At 42.6% G+C, this 26,585-nt stretch overlaps 1 protein-coding gene across 4 annotated transcripts in view; it reads right to left on the bottom strand.

The window, feature by feature from the left end:
• Positions 1-2,593: 2,593 nt before the first annotated feature.
• The window catches only part of CA7 (carbonic anhydrase 7), a 52,099-nt gene continuing 28,107 nt past the window's right edge, over positions 2,594-26,585 (bottom strand). For 2 of the 4 annotated variants that reach the window (XM_033942643.1, XM_033942644.1), the window contains exons 4-7: positions 25,958-26,053; positions 16,231-16,293; positions 10,851-11,006; positions 2,594-4,486 (exon numbers count right to left, since the gene is read on the bottom strand). In XM_033942643.1, coding sequence (XP_033798534.1) covers positions 4,358-4,486; positions 10,851-11,006; positions 16,231-16,293; positions 25,958-26,053 — 444 coding nt within the window. In that variant the 3' untranslated portion in view covers positions 2,594-4,357. The remainder of the gene's footprint in view (positions 4,487-10,850; positions 11,007-16,230; positions 16,294-25,957; positions 26,054-26,585) is intronic. The other 2 variants (XM_033942646.1, XM_033942645.1) reach the window with 2 other exon arrangements.

Raw genomic sequence — 26,585 nt, 5'->3', positions numbered from 1 at the left:
TTGGCAAGCTGGGCGTGGATCCTCACTATTCTGTAACACTGTACACATCTTTTTGTGAATGCCCCTGTCCCGCCTGTACTCCCTTTTGAGTTACGCCAATCCAGTTTAGGCGCTCATTGTTACAGAATAGCCAGATCGGCATCTCATTCATAAAAAGTGCCAATGTAGTGCTTGTTAGTTTCAATAATTAAATTGTTGGAGCTCATTAACTAATAAATTTGGGCTGGGATCCGCGCCCAAGTTTGGGTGACCTTTATAGAATCCGGGAGGCAATGCGCCTCCCACCAGATATTGCACTGAATAGAATTAGACTGAATTACAAAAGTAAAACAACAAAGCAGCACTGGAAACTATAGAGGTAAAAAGAAATCACTGGAGAGAAAAACCGTACAGCCTTGTTTCTCATTATTTGATGAATATAAATGACATCAGGCCATCAATTCTCACTTTAGCCTCTACAACACAAACAAGAAATCCCGTAGAATTCAGTTGTTCGCCTTCCCGTCTCTAAAACTCTGCCACCTTAAAAGATTCCTAGACAAAACCTTCGCCTTCCAAGCAGCTAAGCTCAACCCATGGCTTGCACAAATGATACGCGAGGCCCCCACTTACCTCGGCTTCAGAAAATCACTCAAAACCTACCTATTCGGCAAACAAGACCCCTAACAACCCCCCCCCCCCCGGCTTACATTACTACACGCCCCCCACCCACCCCCGCTCTTCTCCTCCCCTTAATTGCTCCCCTCTCCCCTATCTCCCCTCCGCCAGTCATCCTCTGTTAAGTTCGATTAACACTGCTTATATCCGATAAACTATTTATATCGGATAAATTGTCTTTACATGATAAAATGCTGTAAACCCCGCTTTAACATTTGTTTCTATCTGATAAATTGTTTAAAATTGTTCAAACTGTTTGTAAATCTACGTGTCAACGCAGATACTACTGTAACTGATGTAAACCGCCTAGAACTCTCCGGGTATGGCGGTATATAAGAATAAAATTATTATTATTATTATTATTATTATTTTCAGCAATCACCCTTTGTTTTCCTAACAAAACAACAAAATATCTGCCCAAATATGATACATTTTCAAAGCTAATGAATGTTTTATATTTAGCCCTCTTTACTGAGGTATGTTATCCATATGTCATAAATCAAAGTCTTTAATGACATATCTACATAGTGCATTTATAATGAAATGAGTCTTAATCAAAAGGGATAGGTGGCGTGGTGTTGGGATAAAGGTGGGGGAGGGAGTAGGCAGTAGAGGAACATGGAAAAAGTTTAAAAACATAATAACTGAAGTTCTTATGCATTGTTGTTACCATGAACTGGTTGTATACAAGGTGCTGATTAGAGAATGACACGGGGACAAATTTTCCCTGTCCCTGCAGGAACTCAATTTTCCCGTCCCCGTGACTTTTGTCGCTGTCCCTGCCCCATTCTTGTAAGCTCTATCTCAACCGCACAAGCCTCGAACACAGATGAGGATGGAGCTTGCAAGAATGGAGCAGGGGCAGGAAAAGAACTCGCGGGGACGGGAACATGAGTTCCCACGGGGACAGGGAAAAATTTGTCCCCGTGTCATTCTCTAGTGCTGATGAAAGTTTTACGATATAAGCTTTAGGGAAGGGATCTTAGTAATGCCAAAGCTGACGCTACACAACATAATCTAGTTAATGTGTTACCTGTACTCAATAAAAGAACCAACAGGCTCAGATGGAGGTTTTCTTTGTTCAATTTATAGTTTAGATGTGGTGTCAATATTTTCTTGTACAATAGCTTTTTTTGATTATGTATAACACAGCACCCAGCCACTATCTAACTTGATTTAGTGTAACCTCTTCCTAGCCTGGAGTACATACTGTATAAAGGAGCGTGTGGCGCAGTGGTTAGAGCTACAGCCTCAGCACCCTGGGGTTGTGGGTTCAAAGCCCGCGCTACTCCTTGTGACCCTGGGCAAGTCACTTAATCCTCCATAGCCCCAGGTATGCTAGATAGATTGTGAGCCCGCCGGGACAGATAGGGAAAATACTTGAGCACCTGATTGTAAAACCGCTTAGATAATCTTGATAGGCGGTATATAAAAACTTAATAAACTTGATTAAGTGACTTGCAAAAATCAACAAAAAAGGAAGACCCAATATTCCACAGTGAGAACAATCCAAGCGATTACAAAAAAACTGTGGATGAGGATGTTCTGAAAGATGATTTATTTGTCACTCTTCACAATAAAGCAAATATAAATATAGATATGATAGTCCACATGTGTTAATCCTACTGCATGTGGACTATCATATCTATATTTCTACTTGCTTTATTGTGAAGAGTGACAAATAAATCATCTTTCAGAACATCCTCATCCACAGTTTTTTTTTGTTCTTATCACTTGGATTAAGTGACTTGCCCAGGAGCGGCATGGAATTTGCAACCATTTGCAACCCTTGACCTCAAGGTACTGAGACTGTAGCTCTAACCACTGGGCCGCACAATCCCCCTAGAAGGGGAACACAACTAACAGGTAGTGAATACTAGGAGAGACAGTAAATAAGATCCAAAAATTAAACTATGTTTGCAAAAATGTACATTTTATTTAGAAATAAGATGGGTACTGCCATCTCATATGTGTTCTATTCAGTTCTTTTTTTAATTATTAATCAGAAGTTTGTAGTCCATGGTGTAATAAAAATAAATCATTATATATGAATTGCGAGGTCATCCTATCCTAGGAGGAGTAATGTGGAGACTGAAGTTTTGGTCCAGTAAAGAGCAAGAAAGCGTAGCTTATAAAGGGTTGTTCTGCGGGTAAGGCGGGGAGGGAAAGGCAAAGCTTACAATGTGAATTAGATAATATAGCACCCATGCGAGCCTTCCACCCAGTTCTGATATAGATTTGGATTTTACATTTGATGACCACCTCTTCCATATCCAAGGTCAAGGTGAGTTCTACACAGTAGCAATAGATTTTTGGCCTTTATCAAAACAATTTCTTTCATGTCCTTCCAACAAAACAAAATGTTTCATGAGGAATGAACAATTTCTTTATTTCCTGCAAGTTTTCTTTATTCACCATTGAATTCTATTGAGTTGGCCTATGTAAGTGCTTTGGAGCATATTTAAACGAGGCAGTGTGGCGAATAATGTATAGGCCAGTGATTTTTGGCTACTTGCTTTTATTCAAGCTAACAGATGGCTTCTTCTGCCCAGTTTCAGATGTTGGGGAGGTCAGGAAAGGAAATGCATAATGAGGGCTATGCATACTATAATGAAGCTGAAAACAAATTATGTGATTCCGACCAGGGGCCAATGTAAAAAGCTACACAAAATGGGTTAAATTGCTTTACAATTTTGAGCATGACACTCAAATCGGTAACTTAACATAGGGTGCAATTATTTTGCTTCACTGAATCTACTTAACTTCCCCCTTCCCCCAAAAAAATTTTTTATAAATCATGAATTTAGGTCAATAAAGCCCTTGGTGTAACTGTGCCTGTTAAGAAGTTCCAGAACTTTCTAGAACCTAATCTAGGCCAGAGTCACAATTAAGTTTTTTAATTCTGCAGCTCATTTGATTCATAATAAGATCTTTTTGATCACTGATTAAAGCATGTTTAAAAGTCATAATATTGGGTTAGGGTTTGGGTTTTTTTTTCACATAATAGATCATTGAACAGTCAATGACATTCATAGATTGATTAGCAAGTCTCTAAAGGTGCTTTTCCTATATATTTATTGTTATCATTATTAAGATACCGGTACTTATTATCCATCTGTCCCTGCATTTTCTATGCAATCACAAAATGAAGCATAATACGAGTCATATGTAAAATTCTAAATAATTGCAATAATTTCATTATGACCTCTAGTTTAATTCAGTTTAGTACTTTCATTCTTCTGAACTCCTATTATAGTTCTCCAGAGCTCCAATGTGCAGGTAAACATTCCCCAATCTTATGAGCCCAGAGGCGATTATGCAATAAATTCAACCTTGTTAAGAACAAATTCTGAATTTTTCATAAACCATGGGCTACTTTTAAGTAGCTTATCTAATCTTTCCTTTTATACTGCTTTGTGTACTAGAAGGATACCTGCCAAGCTTTTTCAGTTTCAGAATTTTAAAAAATCCCTAAATACTTTTGGTAATATCAGTAAAGCACATGAAGTATATTGAGAGCCCTTGATATTCTGTGATTTGCCTAATATCGCTGAATAATTAAAATGGGACTTCTTTACAAATTGTTAGAGAAAGGTCAACAAGATGGCTGCTTGGGTTAGGTACTCAGTACAAACACCTATAGAATCAATGTTTGTTTGTCCAGTGCTGAGTTGGAAACACTTTTTCTGCCTGTTTACTCTTAAGACTTAAAGGAAGCTTGGACTGTTCTTCCTTTTAGAGGCTGAGGAGGTCGAAAATTGTTCACCATTCGAATCCTTCCATCTTCCTCCTCACAGTTACAAAACAGGGTCTTTCGGAATTTCAACATCTGTAAATACATACAAATATTCTTAAACATACTACTTTGCACTAGTGTTCATAATTCAAAGCAAATGATCTAAACTAAAGTGATGAAATACAATTAAACCATTGCACGTTATCTCCTGGATTCCATAAGGGTCACTCAAGTCTGCGTACCAAAATATGGGCACAGTCCTGAGAAGAACACACATCTTAATTGGTTAACAAGCCAATTGGCAGCCATAATTGGTCATTAAATCAATTATTGATGTTAATTGGCACCAATTAGGATTTGAGCGTGCATGTGGCTCCATGCTGTTCTATGACATGGCACCCAAATTCCATAGCACACAACCCAAAAAGGGACAAGGCCATTGGAGGGGCATAGGCAGGTCAGGGCATTCCAAAAATTAGCACACGGTGTTATTGAATACCAAGGATGTGCATCCAAATTGGGCACCTGGAATTACTACTACTACTACTATTTATTACTTCTATAGTACTGAAAGGCTTATGCAGAGCTGTACATTTTAACAGACAGTTCCTGCTCAGAAGAGCTTACAATCTAATTTAGACAGGACATTTCAGGGTTGGGGAGGTTATAGTGGGTATAGGTATCTGACAGCAGCAGGGTTGGCGAGATTTCAGCAGGCGCAAGTCCTGGGACCTAAATTTGGCACAGGAATTGGTGCTATATGCTATTCTATAAAGGGAGCTCAGTCTGGAGTGGCTTGTATAGAATAGCTCTTAGTGCCAATTTTTTTTCTGGCGCTGACTTTTGAGCGTCATTTACTGAATCCAGCCTTATAAAATAGAACCCCCATATCTACTCCTATTACTACTCTTAAAAACCGCCTAGAAGTCGCAAGATTGTTGGCGGTATATAAGAATAAAGTTATTATTATTATTATTATTATTAATTATTTCTTTATCGCTACCAGATGTACACAGTACTGTACAGAGTCACAAAGACAGTCCCTGCTCGAAAGCGCTTACAGTCTAAACAGACAAGACAGACAAATAGGATGTCATGGATACAGTTAAGGGGAATGGTTAATCTGCTGGCTAGGTTGGAGGGCAGAGGGGAGTACAGGACAATCAAGCCATTGTGACATCACTGATGAGGTTGGCTCTTATTGGTGGAATGAGGCAGTATGACATCACAATCTCAGCTCTGCTTCCCAAAGACTGAAACTCTTCACACTATTACTACTACTATGAATTATTTCTATAGTGCTACCAGACGTACGCAGCGCTGTAGAGAGTCACAAAGAAGACAGTCCCTGCTTGAAAGAGCTTATAGTCTAAACATACAAGACAGACAAACAGGATACAGTTAAGAGGAACTGTTACTCTGCTGGCTACGACGGGAACTCCCTACAGCCATTTCCTCATGGCGATCTGCACAGGGCAGGAGCGTAGGAAGATTGCTCCTGCCCCGAAAGCCCGCTAGACCACCAGGTAAGGCCGGGAAGGCAGCAGAGAGATCAAAAATATGTGTTTTTTTATTTTCCCCCTCCCCAGAAAAAAATCGCGATTATGTGAAATCGCGAGTGCAGAAACCGCGAATGGGGAGGGGGAAGTGTATTAGCAATCGGTCTATAGTGGGAGGTAACAGTTGGATCGAGATCTGATTTTTTCAGAAGGGGAGTAAGACTTATTATACCCATATCATGCGAGAAAAATCCTGTTTCCAAAGCGTAATTTAATAATGTAGTCAGCCAATTGATCGCCTGAGGAGGAATATTGGCATAGGTTTACCACATGTCTGGAAAAACCCAGACATGTCCTCTTTTTTAGCGGACTGTTCGGGTGCCCAGAGGGATTTCCAAAATCTGGCAGTTTGTTTGGGTTTTGGAAGCCCCAGACTTCAGGGCTGCATCTGGAGGCCCCTCTGCACCTGAGCAGACATCTACGCGCATATGCATGTGAGTGATGTCATCACATCGACATCCGCGCATGCGCAGAGGCCCTCCAGACATCAGGGAAGGAGATGGGAGGTTTGGCTGGGGGGCGGAATAGAGCGGAGCTGGAGCCAAAATGGGGAAGGGCTGAGGCAGAATGGGGGGCGGGTGTTCTCTTTATTTTATGAGGAAATCTGGCAACCCTGCACATGCAGTGAATTGATAATGAAGACTTAAGGGCAAATTCTATAAGAAGCGCCCAAAAGTTAGGCACCTATATAGGCACTGTTCAGCACGATTCAAGTAAAATTGGGTGCTGTTTAGTGAATCACATTGAGCGGCACCTATTTTGGAGGCGCCATTAAATAGGCCGGCTCTAGGCACAACTAAAAGTTAGGCGCCCATGCGAGCGCTTAAGCACTCTTAAGAGCTGTGATTCTGTAAGAAGGCGCCTAACACATAGCCACGCCCATGCCTAACTTGCATAGCACCTATTTTTTAAAGGCTGCCTAAATTTGTAGACGTGCCTTGTTACAGAATCGCGCTTTCTTGATAGGTGCCTAGGTTTCAATCAGTGCTGATTAAAAAGCTTAATTGAGCTTGTTATTCAATTTAGATAGGCGCCTCCGAAATAGGTGCCTAACTTTAGGTGTTGGTTACAGAATTTGGGCCTTAATGCTGAGCACTTTGGTCCCATGCACAAACTGGAATATTAGCACATGACCTGCAAAGAAACAAAGATCTCAATCTGTATACTTTGGAGGAAAGGCAGGAAAGAGGAGATATGATAGAGACGTTTAAATATCTACGTGCGTAAATACGCATGAATCGGGTCTCTTTCATTTGAAAGGAAGTTCTGGAATGAGAGGGCATAGGATGAAGTTGAGAGGTGATAGGCTCAGGAGTAATCTAAGGAAATACTTTTTACAGAAAGGGTGGTAGATGTATGGAATAGTCTCCCGGAGAAAGTGGTGGAGACAGAAACTGAATTCAAGAAAGCGTGCGATAGCACGCGGGATCTCTTAGAGAGAGGGAAGAGATAATGGTTACTGCGGGTGGGCAGACTGGATGGGTCATTTGGCCTTTATCTTCCATCATGTTTCTATGCAAAAGGCCCTAAAAAAGTGTCACATTAAATTTGGGCTTAGTGTACAGGAAAGTCCCACATTAAAATGCGTTAAGCCCAGATTTTACTGCACTGTAGTAAAAGGGCCCCTTGTGTGACTTGCCCAAAGTTGTGAAAAGTACCGGTGAGGGTTGCGGGGGGATAACATTTGAACTTTGGTTTCCCTTATTCTTAGCCCGTTGCCCTTACTAGAACACTGCACACAATCAAAACAAAGTCCTTGCTATCAGCTTTCCTAAGGATTTCAATGGGCTCTAATAAAATCCTCCTCCAGGGCTATAAACTGCACCTACCGTAGTTACCTTCTCAAGGCTACAATGCCACATAATGATTAACGTGAGGATAAGGCAGCAAGCGTCATTATTCGGTACAGAAGCATCCACTAATGCAAGCTGTTTGAACAGGGTTGCTTAATCGTTAATGGTTTTTGAAGCCCATCAGTTACATTTGAACACTAATGGGGAACTCCTATAATGTGATGCCTAAAGGTAAGCACCATTTATGCAAATCAAAGGGAGGGGAGGGGATTGGAACATATACCGCCTTTTTGCAGTGTTACCCCACATTCAAAGCAGTTTACATACAGGTACTTCAAGCATTTTCCCTATTGACAGTAAGGCATCTATTTGCATCAGGAGCTATTCTGTAAGATAGCGTCTCAGTGCCATAGTACCTAATTGCTAGGGTGGAGTGTGAACAGGGCTTACTATTTATCATTTCTATAGTACTGCTAGATGTATTCAGTACGCAGTGCTGTACATTAAACATGTAAGAGACAATCCCTGCTCAATAGAGCTTACAATCTAATTAAAACAGACAAACTGGACAAATAAGGGCTAGGGAATTTCTCACAGAGGGAATGATAGAACAGACATGGGTACTTTACAAGTGAGTGGAAGTTAGGAGTTAAAAGCAACCTCAAAAAAGTGGGTTTTTAGCCTATATTTGAATATTGCCAGTTTCATGCATAGTTTATAGAGTATCACAAACTACGCATATCATTTGGCACACTCAATTGACATGACATCGGCACACCCAATGACACGCCCATTGGCACACCCAATTGACACGACATTGGCACACCTAATGACACGCCCATTGGCACACCCAATTGACACGACATTGGCACATCCAATGACACACCCATTGGCAAACCCAATGACATGCCCATTGGCTCACCCAATTGATACGCCCATTTATTGTATTTTTCTTAATATTATTATCTGCCACAGTTCAAAGGTGAAATCATACTTTACAGCTTGAATACAATACCAGCACCACACCACAGCACAAAACCCAAATTCCAAAGCCGATATCCAAATAGGCACACTGAGGAATGCAAGAAGATGTGTCTATTGAAATGATGGGGTATTGGGATGTTAGAATAGTTCCTATATCTGTAAATACATGGAAGCAATGTGGTTGGGAAGGGGGAGGTACAAGTGATAGAGATGAGTTTAAATAGGACAGTTATGTCTTTGTAATAGATGAGGGCAGTGATGTGGGCAACAAGGGAAATATGAATGGCAGAGTCAGTAAGAATAGGTCAGCTTGTGTGTACTCATGAGCTAGAGAGTGGAGGTGTGAATGGCATGGAAGGGATGAGATAAGACAGTCAATGTGCATACATGAGTGAGTGGAGGAGGTAGTGGCATAGTAGGGGAGGCAGGGGGGTGGACCGTCCTGGGTGCCATCTTGGTGGGGGGTGCCGACACCTCTCCGCCCCACACATGCCAGGCTAGCACCCTCCCTTCCCTGCCTCCCCCATTCCTCTTTAAAATCTATGACAGCGTGAGCAACTACTCTAGCCTGATGCTCGCACCAGCCTGGCTCCCTCTGAAATTACTTCTGGGTCGCGGGGCCAGGAAGTGATGTCAGAAGCAAAGCCAGCGTGAGTAGCAGGCCGGAGATGGGGAAGATTTAAAGAGGTGCAGGGATGGGAAGGGAGGCCATGAGTGTGGCGTGGGGGCAGGGAAGGAGCGGGAAGCGAAGAGAAGGGCGCAGGTTAGAAGGGTTGGCAAGGAAGGAGCAGGGTGGCGGAGAGAAGGGCACAGGGGTGCCATCACCCCGGGCACCTCCTACCCTCGCTATGCCACTGGGAGGAGTTATACTTCTCCCTCTGAATCTGCGGTTTCAGTATCCGCAGATTCGGTTATTTGTAATTTTTTTTTTTAATCGATTTTAATATTTTGGGCTATGACTACGACGGGAACTCACAGCAGCCATTTCCTATGAGTGATCTGCATGGGGCAGGAGCATAAGAAGATCGCTCCTGCCCCAAAAACCCGCTAGACCACCAGGTACAGTTCCGAGGAGTCTCAGAGGGCTTAAGGTAAGGTCCGGGATTCCGGGGGAAGGTGGGGGGGGGTCAGAACCGGCCCGAATATTAATCGCATTTTTAAAAATATTTGTGGGCCGGCTCTGCCCCTAACCCCCGTGAATATTGAGGGAGAAGTGTATAATTGGAGGGGCACAGAGGGGATAGGATAGTCTGTGTATCTGCATGACTGGGTGGGAGGCAATGTAAATGACAAGGGAGGGTTGGGTTAAGCACATCAACTGCTGGGGGATTAGTATTTATTAATTGTAGTATTTATATACCACTTATAGTCTCACGTGGTTTGCATTCAGGCACTCATGCATTTTTCCTTATCTGTCCCGGTGGGCTCACATTGTACCTGGGGCAAATGGGGAATTAAAGGGCAAATTCTAAAGAAGCGCCCAAATGTTAGGCACCTATATAGGCACCGTTCGGCACAATTCAAGTAAAATTGGGTGCTGTTTAATGAATCGCGCTGAGCGGCATCTATTTGGGCACCTATTTTGGAGGTGCCCAATAAATAGGCCAGCTCTAGGCACAGTTAAAAGTTAGGAGCCCAGGCGAGCACTTAAGCACACTTAAGAGCAGCGATTCTGTAACAAGTTGCCTAAGCCAAAGCCACGCCCACGCCTAACATGCATAGAGCCTATTTTTTTTGAAGGCCGCCTAAATTTTTAGAGGCACCTTGTTACAGAATCGCTCTTTCTTGTTAGGCGCCTAAGTTTCAATTGTTGCTGATTAAAAAGCTTAATTGAGCTTGTTATTCAATTTAGATAGGCGCCTATCTAGATGGGCGCCTCCATAATAGGTGCCTAACATTAGGCACCGGTTACAGAATTTGGGCCTAAATGACTTGCCCAGGGTTACAAGGAGCAGCATGGTATTTGAACCCACAGCCTCAGGGTGCTAAGGCTGTAGCTCTAATCACTGTGCCACAAAGGGAAGAGCTGGAATAAATATAGCCCATGCTTCTGTATAAATTCATGAGGTAGATTTGTGACAGGAATGTTGACAATATGGAAATGACGGGACGTTATTTTACCTGCTTCTCAGAAACATAAACGGGGTCTTTCAGCATTATCCATAGAACGCTTTCATTTAGAGGAGGTGTCGTCAGGGAGCCAGGATATGTCCAATAATCTTGTTTAGAGGGCAGGAGGCATTTTGGATTAAAGTTGTCAAACTGGGCTTTAGTTCCCTAAAATACAATTACAAATCAGATCTGAACGCTTCACAGGTCCTACATAAAATAACAGATGACTGCAAAAAAAAAACAAAAAAACAACAAAAGTCCAACTGGTCATCCAATCTGTCCAGTTATTTCTGTTCTTATTAACAATGACACATTTCAGCTTACAGCCATAAAATATCCAGTAGCATATCATTCCTTATTAATTTTAATGTCTACCCTCACTGTACTGCTATACCACTATGAGACAGACATATAGCTGTACAGTGTGTACACAGCATAGACAATCTCTGCTTCAGGAGAATTGCATTTAACGATACCATCCATCAAAGATTGTAGATTATTTTCCTCTAGAAAGAAAATGCTTCTGGGTAGAGCTGCACAGCTATGGAATGTTCTACCCAATTAAATTAGAAACATATCCAACATAGGGTTATTTAGAAAGACATTAAAGATAAGGTCATTTCAAAGGTACCCTGATTGATTAAGATTGATGTTAATGGTACTGTAAATGTATATTACCTGTTGATGGCATACTTTGTTATAAGAAAATATTAGATGCTACATATTTTAATTGTAAACCGATTGGAACTTTGTGGTTAAACAGGCTAAAAATGGGGAATTACATTAAATATAGTCAATAAACATTGAAGACAGATGGACAAAGAGCAGAAAACAACAGAAGTAGAAAGGAATAGGGAAAAGAGAATCAAAAAAGCCGAACCATACAAATCAAATAAGAATTAGGCTATCTAAGAGTAAGCGATGATCAACAGCAGTATTGAAGACTGAAGAGAGGTTGAGAAGGATAAGTAATGGAATTTGGCTTTAGCAAAGAAGAGGTAATTGGAAACTTTGGGATGTGGAAAGGACCATCTCAATGAAATGAAGGTAAAATCCAAATTGGAGTGGATCAAGAAAAGTCTGAGATGCCTAGATGTCAAGGCAAATTATGCAAGTAGCATGTTCAGATATGAAATGAAGGGAAGGGGTAGCTGAGTTGAGTCAAAAATTCCAAAGACTAGGGCGCAGTAATATATGCCTGCATAAAATTTGCTTTGTACAAATATTTATATGAATCTAATGTTAATGGGTTACTGCAAGGTAAATTCAAGCAAAGCAGCTCATTAATGCCAAAGTAAGCAAAGCAATTCCACAAAAAAATGCTTTTGCTAAGTCTGTGTCACAAAAAAATAACTATAACTTTAGATGTATAGCTATTTTTCAAAGCTTAGGGAAGAATATAATGCCCCATTTTATACAGCAGTGACTGGATTAAAAGACCCTCAAGATTTGGATCGAAAGTCCCCTGATAGAGAGTATTTCATGCTTTTATTTATGTGCAGTGAATAGATCTTATACAGTTTTATGATACCAGTGTGTTCTGTTTTTTTGCTTTTCTGGATCTTCTAGATTATTGATTGATTGATTGATTTAATTAATTAAAATTTTATATACTGCTTTAAACCAAAGCAGTGTACAAGCAACATACAAAGTAGAAACATCTAACACATCACTTATTATTACAAACGGATCCTATAAATAAAACAACCTCATGATTCACATAAATGCCGACACAAATATGTTTTTAATCATTTCTTAAGAACATCTCTAGGCTTACATTAACGTAATTGCTCATTCAAGGCATTCTACAATTCGTTTGCCTATTTGTTGTGTGAGAGTTATTTTGATAGCAGCAGACAGCAGGGATTGCTCCTATCCAGTGTTCGACACACCTCTTTAATGAGACTCGGTCCCTGGGTAGTGGGGTGGATGAGTCTGGTCCTCAGTCTTTGTGCGTTTCAAGGGACAGGGCTTCAGCTGAGGCGGGAGAAAGGAGAGAGTTCCTCTAATATTTATTTCTCAACTTGGGATGGGGAAGGCAGTGTTAGGGTGTTGCTAGACCACCAGGGGCTTGATGTCCCTCTGGGAGGTAAGGTACAGTACACTAGCAGGGATCAGATATAATCTATGGATTCCAATGGTTCTCTGGTTTGGGCTCTGAGGGCCCATTATGTCCGGCAGTCGTGAAATTGGTCTGCTTTTAAATTTTTCACCTGATGCCATGGCTGGGAATGTACATATTTCCTGGCTGTAATAACATGCAGAAAACTGCTTGCAATGTAATGCTGATGAGGTAAGGAACTCATCTGCATCCTATAGCTACTTTTCATAACAATGGGTTCTACTCATGAACATGAGGCTCAAGTACTATTGTTCTACTGTAAAAAGTATCAATGGGATGCAGATTCTTATTCTGCCTAACAAACTCAAGCTTTGTGAGTACCTACAAGGGGGTGCTGAAAAGTTCTCAGTCCAACCAATCAACTTCCTAAATTCTGAGCGTTATTTTGTCACTGTAGCTGAAAAGAATGTTATTTTGCTAAGTGCTAATTTACAGAAACAAAATTCTATGTTTTGACATTGTTTCAGATCATTGATTGAACCATATTCACGTCATTCTCTTCTTGGTTGGACTAAGAATTTTTCAGCATGCCCTCGTAGTGTGAAGAGTTTTAGTCTCTGGTTACTAGAGCTGAGATTGTGATGTCATAATGTCTCATTCCACCAATAAGAGCCAACCTCATCAGTTATGTCACAATGGCTTGATTGGCCTATACATGGCTCACTTTTATTACATACAAGGGAGTGCTGAAAAGTTCTCAGCCCAACCATCCAACTTGGGAGGGGCCATAGGTGCCTGAGCCAATCAAGGCCTTAGGCCCCTCCCCAGGATACACCGGATTCACACAAGCACATATGGTTCCTCCCAGGGGGAGCGGCCTTAGGTGCCTGAGCAAATCAGGAACATAGGCCCCTCCCAGTAGGCATCTCTTCTGCCTCTATTTTTGTTCCAGGGTGTCATCGGGGGGGGGGGGGGCCTTCATTAGGGGGGCCAGCAAAGCTTTTTTTAATGAGGCACATATTGTGCATGTGTAATACACATGCACAAAAATCTGTGTCCATCAAAAAAAAAAAACCAAAAATATGACAGACCTGTTGGTAATCTTGGGCCCTTAGCAGATGTCGCTACATTTAAGGCATGCCTTGCAATGTTATGAGCATTGATCGGAGGGCTCGTTTTAATATTAATGACCTCATTTTAATACTAATGAGGTTGTTTGCTTGGCAGAGTCAGAGAATGTACGAACGCATGGAAAAGCACAAGGTAAGCCATTGTGTACATTGGGTCAACAAATTATGTTGTCACACTGGTTTAGCGATGATCGTTAGACAATCGGAGAGTTTAGTGCATTCGGGCCTGAGTAACTTGATCTGTGCTAAGGAAGTCTGACAAGACAGAACTGTTAAGAGATGAGGAAATAATTGATGCTCATGTTTGACAGGAACAGACTGTGCTATTTTAATTTCTGGTTCAATAAGTTTTTCTTTTTGATTTATACTACACTCTGCCTGTGTCTATGAGGGCTTCATGTTTGTCTATCAGCCATGCTGCCAAAGAGCACTTAAGTACTATAGCACATAATTGCAACTGGGTTGTATTCATGGGTGGGTTATAGACAAGACATGGCTATTATCTTCTCTAGGGTGAGGTAAAAAAAAAAAAAGTAATCCCCTAGAGTTTTTTTCCCATTTCCTCAGCAACCACTTTGATTTTCAATTAGAAATTTTATGTACTTATTTAGTCATCAAACTTACATGTTACTATTAAAAAACATTTAATTCTCTTCAGCTATGTTGATATTACTGACATTTTAGTGTTACTGCCTTTCGATTTTTGTGCATTAAAAGTGTTACAGCTAAAACACAGTAAAATAACATCATTTCAACGCAGGTGTCAGAATTATGCAGGCACTGTGAATGCTCAAAGTGTCCATCCCCAGCTTTAATACAGGCCTTCAGTCACTTTGGGAAGTTCTTAACAGCCTTGTTGATTAGTCCCTGCGGCAGGCTGTCCCAGACCATCTGCAGCTCTTCCTTGAGTTCAGCAATTGTTTGCGGCTTTGAGGGGAGCTTGGGATAAGGTCTCCAACATTGCTCCCCAGACAAAAGTCTATGTCACCATGATGCCATTAAAAATAAACTGTAAATGGCAGTTTTACAGTGCAAACATTTTTGAACATGCAAAAATCACTGGGGCCCAGATGCATAAAGCTCCAATAGCACAGAACCCCATGGGAAGGGCTTTAGGTGCCTGAGCCAATCAGGGCCATAGGCCCCTCCCAGTGCATCCCAGGATGTACCAGGAAGGGGAAGACCTGCCATTTTGAAAAGGCAGACCTGCCGGCAGCAAGGAGTGAGCATCCCTCCTGCCAGTCTTCAACAGAAGGTACAGGGGAAGTGTCGGGGGTGGGGGTCCAGGCAGTGGTAGCCATGGCAGGAGGAAGTGGTCATTCATTCTGCCAGTCTTCATCAGAAGGGAAGTGGCAGGGGGTCTGGACAGTGGCAGCCAAGGCAGTGGGCATCCCTCCTGATGGTGTTCATTAGAAGGCACGGGGGAGGGGGGGTGTCGGGGGATGGTTTGAGCAGTGGCAGTTGAGGCAGGAGGGAGTGGGCAACCCTCCTACTGATTTTGAAAAAAAGTATGGGAGCTAGAGGGGTGGCACCAGGGGACTCGGCAGGAGGGGTGCAAGAATGGGAGGTGATCAGTGGGAGGGAGGGATGTTTTTTTTTTTTTTTTTTAATGGTTGTTGGGGCCATTACAGGCAGGGTTAGCTATCATAGCTTTACTTTCCTGTCAGTGCCTGAGCTAATCAGCTTTCAGGGACTCACAGGAAAGTAAGACTACAACAGCTCAGACAATGTTGGTGAAGTTTGCACAGGAAACAGTGCGTTTCCCTGCTGTGCATTACATGGAGTGCTCATTAGAATACTAATGAGCTCCTTGTAATGTATTAGTATAGGATTCTCAGAGGCTGCTACCAACGATCGGTAGCAGCCATGGAGAACTCTTTTGAGCATCGGCTGGGGAGTTTCCTTACAAGTAAGATTGGTTTAAAAAACAGTCTTACTTGCAAGAAAACCTTTCGTGCATCAGGGCCTGGATAGTCACCCTAAAACATCCAAAACTTTGCCATATTTAAAGACAATCTTATTGTAAGTCCAGACCCTGGTCCCAAACCAGTAAATTCTTTATATGAGAGGTCCCATGTTATAGAATCAGGATCTGCACCAGGACCTATCTTACACTAATATGGAGTCCCTTTTGAAAGGACAAATAAAGTGCTTTTAAACTTGTACCAAAAGCAGAAGGCAGTGAAGAGTAACTCACTTTGAATTTCACCATGTACAAGGCATCTGTTAGTCTGTTCATGCCGGTGTGCTCATGTCCAGTCTGCAAACAGAACATTGTTTAAAAAGCTGTTAACACTGGAATGATTTGCAACTGAGTATGTGCTGAATATAAATACACAAAAAAGGGGTATGTCGACCACAAAACAAAAAAAGTGGCAGTCCATACAACAGTATAAGGATGATCCAGGAAAATTGTTTAATTAAAAATCATATTAAAAAAAAACATAAATATCCAACTAAACTTCTGTTCAAAAATCAAATAACAAAGCATATAAAAATATATCCAACTGGAACAGTACACAAAAGAGAGTTGTAAAACTGGACCCGACACAGTCTGTGTTTTGGTAAACTCTGCCTTCCTCAGGAGTCCATATATCTTCTGTGTAATCCTGTTCAAAAAATGACTTAGTTCATTAAGCTGATACTAGCAATGATCAGTTAACCTCAAAGACAAGAGTGTCTTTGAGGTTAGCTGACCATTGCTAGTATTGACGGCCGCGTCTATTTGAAATGTGGGCCAGCATTTTTCTGGCTTACATTTCAGGCGTCTATTGCAGCCCTAGGGAGATGCCTAGGGCCGCTTAAGCTCGCCCAAGGCCACTTCCAGGTGAAACCACGCCCATTCCCTGCCTTGAGTGCGCCTAAGTGTCCCAACTTGTCTCCTTGCACCCATAACAGACGCCTGCCTCGATGTTTTTTTTTTTTAACGTGTGGCTGGTTAGACAGCAGTAGGACGTCTACCGCTGCCTAAAATCAGGACGCCGTGTATAAAATCTGCCCCTTGAGTGCCAATATTTATTGGAATCAGCAATACCTGCTTTCTGTTTTGTTAACGGAATCCAGAAAACACAGTGAAGCATGAGAAATAAATATTGAGTTAGACTCGCAGATAGAGTAGGTCTAAGCTATGCAATGTTTGCCATCACCTTGTATAAATACACTTTAATATGTATGCAAACTTATAACCTGTTCTGAGTTCTCCTGGGAAGACAGGATATAAAATAAAATATTAACTTTATTCCTAAAATGTGACTGAGCAAGGTTATCAATTGGAATTTTTAGATCTTTTCCCCAAACTTTACTAATACCGATATTTGCTGGGGAAAATAGATCTGTTTAAAGTTTCATAGAAGGATGAGACTATTTTTACTTCTTATAAGACTTTGTAGCGAGTTGGTTTTTCAAATTTTCTAGATTGATAGAGCTTTTTTATAGTCACTTATAAGTAGGCTTAGAAAGATCAGGGGTCCCTTTACTAAGGCGCACTAGTGCATCTTAGCGCGCGCTAAATGCTAACGCGTCCATTATATCCTATGGACGCATTGCCATGCGTTAGCATTTAGCACACGCTAAGACGCACTAGCGCGCCTTAGTAAAAGGACCCCTAAATTGATGGCTTAATTCTTCAAAGTGAGAAAAGTTGAATTGTTTATGTTATGTTTTAAAGACCAAAGTCCAGCACTTTGCCAGGATTTCCAGGATATACTGGATTGATCTATTTAAAATTTTGGGTTATGCCATATAGAGATATTAGAGGCTTGTCATCGATTGATTTTTAGATATTTATCAACATTTGAAAGTGCGAAATGTATCTAGTATTGTTTTCTTATCTATTGAAAGGAGAATTAAGTCTGTAGTTGATATAAATTGCATTTTCTATTTCTAACTAAACTGGTTTGGGAAAGGTATTTTGATCAAAACGTAACCAGAAAGAGCCAAAGTGGACAAGGAGGCTAGATATAGATGCTAACTAAGACCAGCGGTTTTGGTTCTGTCTGAAGCTGGATCCATGGCCGAAATCTGCCACTCAGTTTGGACAAAAACCAGAACTGAACAGAAAACTGTAGCCCTAACCCCACCTCCCCTCCCGGACACAAAGCTCATTCCCTCCCCAGGCTGGTCACCAACTCTGCCCTCCCCCAGGCCTACCTTTTAAAAGCCCTCGTGGTCTTTTGGCCTCTTTAGGACAGGAGCATCCCGAGTTACTCCTGCTCCTGAAAATAGCAGCCATGACCTCCCACAGCAGTCTCACGAGGCTGCCACGGGAAGTCATGGCCACCATTTTCAGAATGCAGCCAGTAGAGGCGGGAGGATATGCTTGCAGCTGGGGGGGCAGGGCTACGGTTTCACTTTTTGCTAAAAATGCGCAGACTTTTTTGGCCAAAACCCAAACCCAGATTTTTGGTGCTAAATCTGATGCTAAAACTGAAATTCGGTTGGCATCTAGCTAGATGAAATGAATAAAAATCAGGAAAGCCTACTCCTCTGTTGTCTTTAGATGATTTTAAAGTTTTTAATGCTATTCTGGAGTTTTTGTTTTTCCTAAGAAATTTTGTTAGTTATGAATCCAAATTTTTATAAAATGATTTTGTGCATAGTCCTGGTAGCATCATAAAAATGTAATTAATCTGAAGTGTAAGGACTATTTTTATCGTTTCCAGTCTGCCCCACCAGAACAAATACTATGGTGACCACTTTATAGAGGTCTCATCAACTAATTTATTGACTTTTTCCCTATTAATGTGTGCTGTTTGACAGGGATCTTTGTTGAGCCACAGTCCCAAATATTTAAGCTGTAGAGAGGCCCATTTAAATTTAGAGGTCTCATGGCCCCTTTTACAAAGCCATAGTAGCGATACTGCCGCAGTAATTGCGCCGAAGCCCATAGGAATTGAGTAGGCTTTGGTGCATTTACCACGGCAGCATCACAACCGCAGCTTTATAAAATGGGCCCTAAGTATTGGGCTGGGTGGAAGTATTGTTGTTAGTGGAATTATTTCAGATTTGTCTCAGTTTATCTTTTAGCAAAAATATAAATAGTCTTTCTCGTGAATTAAGTTTGTCTTCAAATTAATGTTCACATTACAACCTGATTAAATTGCATTCAAAATACTTTTCTTACTATAACTCAGTAATGTTGTTCATTCTTCACATATGCTCAGAGGTAAGGAGCTCTATGGAAACAAGCTCCATCACAGAGCTCGCACTCCAATCATTGCATATGACTGATATATGAAATATTTTAAAAATATTTTTTATATTAGTGCAAAGACGTTGTTACTTATTAACATACTCAGGAGATTATGAGCAATGACTTATCTCAAATAGTAGATTCAGGGGGTCCTGACGTGGTCCCATTTCGAATACTTCTTCAGGGGACCCGAGATAAAGGTGGATTCAATCACTTGAGAGAGGAATGGCAGTAAACCAAACAACTTTCTGAATATCTCCATCTCTGGTGAGCTTTATCTGCCATACAAAGTATTGGAAATTCAAAGATGGTAAACTTTAACATCGTTCTTCACTGAAGAAAGATGTTAAAATTTACTATCTTTGAATTTTTAATACAACAGACCCTCAATATTTGCGGGGGTTAGGGGCAGAGCCGGCCCACGAATATTGAAATATCATAGATAACTTTCAGGGTCGGCTCTGACCCACTCCTGCCTCCCTCCTATGTCCCGGACCTTCCCCAGACCTTACCTGGTGGTCTATCAGTGACGCGGGGCAGGATCGATCGTCCTACGCTCTTGCCCCTTGCAGAGCTGTTATCAAAATGGCTGCCGTGAGTTCCCGTTGTAGTCTCAAGACTACAACGGGAACTCACGGCAGCCATTTTGATGATGGTTCTACACAGGGCAGGAGCGTAGGATGATCGATCCTGCCCCGCGTCGCCGCTAGACCAGCAGGTAAGGTCTGGGGAAGGTCCAGGATGCAGCGTTTCTTTAAAAAAAATCACGAATAACCAAATCCACGAGTACTGAAACCGCAGATTTGGAGGGGTACTTTACTTTGTATTTACTTTCCTTACCTTTTTGAATATTATACCCTGGTATCATTATTTTTTGATAGGGTCAGTTTATCTTTTAACCAGAAAACTGTGGCATTGAGATGTGAGATAGAGGAACTGGGATTAGATAGAAATATTAAGAGGTCAGCTACACGTTCAGCTAGTTTAGGTTCATACTGAAATGTGTTTATGCCTCTAATTTTGACATTCAATCTAACTGAAGTTAGTAAAACCTCAAGAGCAATATTAAAAAGAAACAGAGATAAGGACTAGCCTTATCTTGTACATCTGCAGAGTGTTATTAGAGTTGTGATGTTATTAATAATTAACCTGGAGCTTGGACTGCAATATAGAATTTTGATTCAATTGATGAATGAATTTTTCAGCTAAATTAAACCATCGCATGACTGCCTTACTTTTCATGGGAAAATCAGAACAACTCCATGCATGCAGTGGGGCTAATCCAGGATTGGATTCTTAGACAAATCAGAACTAAAACTCCAAGCATGATATCTGCCGTCATCTACTATATATGAATATATGCACGTATGTATACAATAGGGTTATTCCTGGACTAGATATCGCTGCGTCCTGAAGCTAGAGAGAGAGAAAAAAAGTTACAGGTAGAAGCAGGCAAGATAATGGTTCATTAAAGAACATGTTGAAAGAAACCATGATATCTCCACATTATTTGCAAGTGATGAAGTATATGGAATTGTAAACTAAAATATATTCCTGACATAAGAACATAAGAATTGCTGCTGCTGGGTCAGACCAGTGGTCCATCGTGCCCAGCAGTCAAACTGAGACTAGCTTTACCTGCGTATGTTCTGGTTCAGCAGGAACTTAGCTAACCTTTTCTTGAATCCCTGGAGGGTGTTTTCCCCTATAACAGCCTCCGGAAGAGCGTTCCAGTTTTCTACTACTCTCTGGGTGAAGAAGAACTTCCTTACGTTTGTACGGAATCTATCCCCTTTTAACTTTAAAGAGTGCCCTCTCATTCTCCCTACCTTGGAGAGAGTTAACAATCTCTCTTTCTCTACTAAGCCTATTCCCTTCATTATTTTGAATGTTTCTATCATGTCCCCTCTCAGTCTCCACTTTTCAAGGGAGAAGAGGCCCAGTTTCTCTAACCTCTCACTGTACGGCGACTCCTCCAGCCCCTTAACCATTTTAGTTGTTCTTCTCTGGACCCTTTCGAGTAGTACTGTGTCCTTCTTTATGTACGGTGACCATATATATGATATACAGATCTGCCAAGTTACCTAGTCCCAGGAGGGAGATTTTAGGCCAGTCCCAGATTTCTGACATAATCACAGTGTATTAGGACTTGCAGTGGCGTACCTAGGGGGGGGGCGGGGGGGGCGGGCCGCCCCGGGTACCAGCCCTAAGGGGGTGTTCCCGGCCTTGCCGTTCAGTCCCCCGCCACCCCCGAAGGACCGCTCGCCCCCCTGGCCTCCCCGCACCACCTATGAACAGCCGCAGCAGGATCGCGAAGTCAGCGTCAGCATCCCTGCGCTGCTTCCTACGACGCGATCCCGCCCCTCCTCTGACGTCAGAGGAGGGGCGGGACCGTGGCGCAGGAAGCAGCAGGGATCGCTGACGCTGACTTCGCGATCCTGCTGCGGCTGTTCATAGGTGGTGCGGGGAGGCCAGGGGGGCGAGCGGGTCCTTCGGGGGTGGCGGGGGACTGAACGGCAAGGCCGGGAACACCCCCTTAGGGCTGGTACCCGACGCTGACTTCGCGATCCTGCTGCGGCTGTTCATAGGTGGTGCGGGGAGGCCAGGGGGAAAAGCGGTCCTTCGGGGTGGGTCGGGGCATCAGGCCTTCAGGGTGGGGCGGGCGGGCAGGCAAGCAGGCTTTCAAGGGGGAGGGGGTGACAGGCAGGCAGGCAGGCCTTCAAGGGGGGACAGGCCTTCGGGGGGGGGGGGGTGCAGACATTCAAGGGGTGCAGGCCTTCAAGGGGGGCAGGCAGGCCTTCAGGGTGGTGCAGACCTTCGGGGGGGGGGGTGTAGGCCTTTGGGGGGGTGCAGACCTTCAAGGGGGTGCAGGCCTTCAAGGGGGGAAAGGCAGGCAGGCCTTCAAGGGGGGGACAGGCCTACAAGGGGGGGGACAGGCCTACAAGGGGGGGGACAGGCCTACAAGGGGGGGGACAGGCCTTCAAGGGGGGGTGCAGGCCTTCAAGGGGGGGTGCAGGCCTTCAAGGGGGGTGCAGGCCTTCAAGGGGGAGACAGGCCTTCAAGGGGGGGAAAGGCAGGCAGGCAGGCCTTAAAGGGGGGACAGGCCTACAAGGGGGTGGGACAGGCCTTCAAGGGGGGGACAGGCCTTCGGGGGGGTGCAGACCTTCAAGGGGGGAAAGGCAGGCAGGCCTTCAAGGGGGGGACAGGCCTACAAGGGGGGGGGGACAGGCCTACAAGGGGGGGGGACAGGCCTACAAGGGGGGGGACAGGCCTTCAAGGGGGGGTGCAGGCCTTCAAGGGGGGGACAGGCCTTCGGGGGGGTGCAGACCTTCAGGGGGGGGCAGGCCTTCGGGGGGGGGGTGCAGTCCTTCAGGGGTGGGGTTTAGGCCTTCAGAGGGGGACAGACCTTCGGGTGGGAGGTAAAGTCCTTCGGGGGGTGCAGGTCTTCAGGGGTGGGGTGTAGCCCTTCGGAGGGGGGACAGACCTTCGGGGGAGGGGGGTCCTGGTGTAAAAGTACACAGAGGGAGAGAGGGAAGGGGGGGTTCAAAGATACATGCATATGCCAGACTTTGGGGGTTAGAAATAATGGGTCTAAAAACAGAGGAGTGGGAGAGAGATGGTGCATAATGGGATTTAGGGAGGGAAGGAACAGAAAGGGAGAGAACTTGGAAACAGGGGATGGTGTGGAGGGGGGATAGAGATACTGGATAGGAGGATAGTTGGGAACAGAAAGGGAGAGATGGTGGATCCTGGGGTGGTGGGGAGTTGAGAAAAGGTGAATCTGTGGATGGAGACAAAAAAAAGGAAAGATGCCAGATCTCCGGGAGAGGGAAGGGAAACGGAAGGTGAGAACAGAGATGGCAGACGGATGGTTAGCACGGAGAAAGGAGACCCTGGCAAGCAAGACAACAAGAGCCTGGGACCAACAAGATTTGAATATTGATCAGAGAACAAAAGGTAGAAAAAATAATTTTATTTTCTGTTTTGTGATTACAATATGTTAGATTTGAAAAGTGTACATGAGACAGCTTGAAATGGGAACTTTTCTATTTTTGTGAATGGCAAGGCTGAGTTCAGTTAAAATATATGCTTTATAAGAAAATATAATAATGTGTTTTATAAAGTTTATAAGCATTGCTGGCATACTCGGTGAGGTGTTCCTAGTGTTGGTGGTGGTGGTAGCATGTCAGTGTGTTGAGAGGAAGAGGTAGTCTGGGAAATTCTGCTGAGCAAACTCTGGGCCCATTTCCACCCCCAGTTAGTCCACTCCACTCAACTGGTTCACACACTGAGTGGGTCTTTGGGTGTTATTTCTGGGTAGTTGTTTTAGAATCTCTTCCAGTGGTTTGTCAGTATCTCCTTCTGGTCCAAGGAAGGAAACTTTGTCAACCTTAGCATTGACCTTCAGAATATGTTTGTAACAGCGCTGCTTGTGTGGCATTAGGCTATGTAGTGATCGAAAGAAAAAAACAGACCTTTGCACATTTTTGCACTATATGGTGGGTGTATGAGGAGATTCATTTCCTGCACAGTTAAGTCCATTTTTTCTACTGAATAATAGTATAGGTACAATGAAAGTAAATAGCAAAAATGTTTGAGTAGATAATTAAGGAAATCTTTTTCATATTGCTTGCTTATGGACTGGGAAAAAAGACTGTTCAAGCAAATGTCTCCAGAACTGCTTTAATGGAAAAATGTGATTTTTTTTTTTTTAAGTACTTTGTGAAATTTATTGTTGTTGTGAAATTTATTGTTATACTTTGTTTAAACTTAAAAAGCGGTGTCATTAACAGTGAATCTAATCGAAAAATCGATTCAACAGGGTGAATCGGATCGAATGAAATATTTTTCTCTGAATCGGGCAGCACTATTGGCTACCATGAGAATGGGCTACTGGGCATGATGGACCATTGGTGTGACCCAGTTAGGCTATTCTTATGTTATGTTCTCATCTGTAGGGGCCTTTGTTTTCACTTCTTATTTTAATGTATTTTTTTCCTGGGAACTTATCAGTGTTTTTTTATAATGGGAACAAAAATGGAAGAGAATTAATGTGTGTGGAATGGGGGGGGGTAACTAATTTCTTCAGCTAAATAATTCAATCCACTTCAAACAGACATAGGAGAACTCACGCACCATTCACACACCCTCCAACCAAAAACGTCAAAAGAAAAAAACTGTTCGACAACCTCCTAGCCATTCGAGCTGCAACACTTGACCCCCAACTCTACAACCTATTGACCTCGACCACAAACTACAAAACCTTAAAAAAAGAAATAAAAACCCTTCTATTAAAAAAACACATAAAACCAAACTAACATAATCAGAACTGTCCCAAGCATCACCTGCAACTACTCCATATGTACTTCTGATGTCATGACAATTCAGACATAATTTATGTTATGTTATGTTTGGAATAATGGTTACATAAATGAGGTTCAATAAAAGAAAATTTTCTGTGGGAGCATTTGTTGGAACTTCTGTTATCCTGATTTCTTCTATCTGTGGGCTTTCTTTAGCTAACCTACTTATCTGGGGCTTTCCACTTCTGCAGCTGCCCTTTTCACGGTCCACTTTGCGCTTGCACTCTCTGGGGAGGGGGGGTTGGGTCTGGGCTTGGTGGGGTAGGTGTGTCTGGTAGTTTTGTCTGGGTGGTGGCTGGGTGTTTCTTGGGTGCTTGTTGTGCGGATTGGTGTGTCTGGTGAGCGGTCTGGGTGTTGTTGCTTGTGGGGGTTTTTTTTCATTATAAAATATGGCTGAGGGTCTAGTCCGGCTTATTATTCTTGTGGGTTCTGGGGTGGGATTTGTTTGCTTGCCCCAAGTTTTGGCCTTTTGTTGTGTATTGCTATGCCTCTCATTGGCAATTTTCTCTTGGGAGAGGCTTGTTCATGCTTGTTGTTGCTGTTACTCTCATTCTGTGTTCTTTTTGATAATGTATAAGTTTCTGTACAGACCATGGTTGCTTGTCTGGACCTTTTGCCATTCTCAATAAAAATACTTTGGAAAAAAAAAAAAAAAAAAAAGAAAATTTTCACTGCCTGTTTCTATTCTGACCATTTATTCCATTTCATGGTTATTGCAAAAAAAAAAAAAAAAAAAAAAATTTTACATGAGGGGGGGGGGGGGGGGTGTCAAAAAATGATGGGCCCCGGGTGCCACATACCCTAGGTACGCCACTGAGGACTTGTATATCGCCTTTTTGTAGTTTTACAACCACACTCAAAGTGGTTCAAGCATTTTCCCTATCTGTCCCAGTGGGCTCACAAGCTGTCTAATGTACCTGGGGCAGTGGAGGATTAAGTGACTTGCCCAGAGTCACAGGATCAGTATGGGATTTGAACCCACAACCTTAGGGTGCTGAGGCTATAACTCTAACCACTGTGCCACAGCACTAATTTCAAAGGGTTTAATCAGAGACTACAAATACCACACTGCTTTGGGATGAAAGTTCAAACCAAGACTAACCAAAAGGTCTCCCTCCTGGAACTGCGTAACTTAGTGGTTCTGGACTTATGCTACCCTGTGATCACAGCTCCCTGTATCTTCTCATTTCTACTAATCTACTGGCGCAGTGGCATATACACTGACCCACTTCTATTCATCATTCATCCTTCTCTTTATGTCATACATGTTGAAATTTTATAGAAATTTAAATTATATTTTCTGATTCTATGTCTAATAGATATTTGTAGTTCAATTTTTAGAAAAGGAAGCATATAAATTATATACTTACATCCAAAAAAATCCCAATTACTGCCAAGCCATCTGGTGCTTCTGCAGCTTCTCCAAATGAGGAGTACTTTTTAGCATTCCAGTGTACTAAATGGAGCTGCACAGGGAAATCAGAATTAAAATAGATGACATATCTGGATTTAGGCAGATAGAGCCCCATATTAAAAGAGTTATGGCTTTAAAGTCTGAAAGGTAAGCTTCTATGTTGGCCTCTGAAAACTTACTAGGACTGCATGCCTAAACTTATGCTCACAACTTCACTGGGCTTTCAAATTTAGGGGCCAAAATGTGGATGACCACAGAAGTAGATTTAAGAAGAGCAAACATATTAGCATTCATTTCAGCACTCAGCTTATAAATTAGGCTCCAAAATCTAGGAACATGAATGATAGGCCTAGATTGAGGAACCTCAATCTGGGTAACTTTTCAGCTGAAAACTTAGGCCTCTGAGTTTGACTAAGAACACAAAACAAATTTAGGCACCCAAGTTAGGAGTTCAGTATTTATTTATTTTTTTTGTTTAATATTGGCCTTGTAATATTTTGGAAGCAGTTAGCTTCCATTCTGTTAATTGTTGTGGTCCGCCTCATGAAAATGGCGGGCCTTCCCTTCCCCAGTGTACCCGCTGC

The sequence above is a fragment of the Geotrypetes seraphini genome, chromosome 4 (assembly GCF_902459505.1).
Source record: "Geotrypetes seraphini chromosome 4, aGeoSer1.1, whole genome shotgun sequence".
Classification (NCBI taxonomy): domain Eukaryota; kingdom Metazoa; phylum Chordata; class Amphibia; order Gymnophiona; family Dermophiidae; genus Geotrypetes; species Geotrypetes seraphini.
This window is presented reverse-complemented; position numbering and strand designations above follow the sequence as displayed.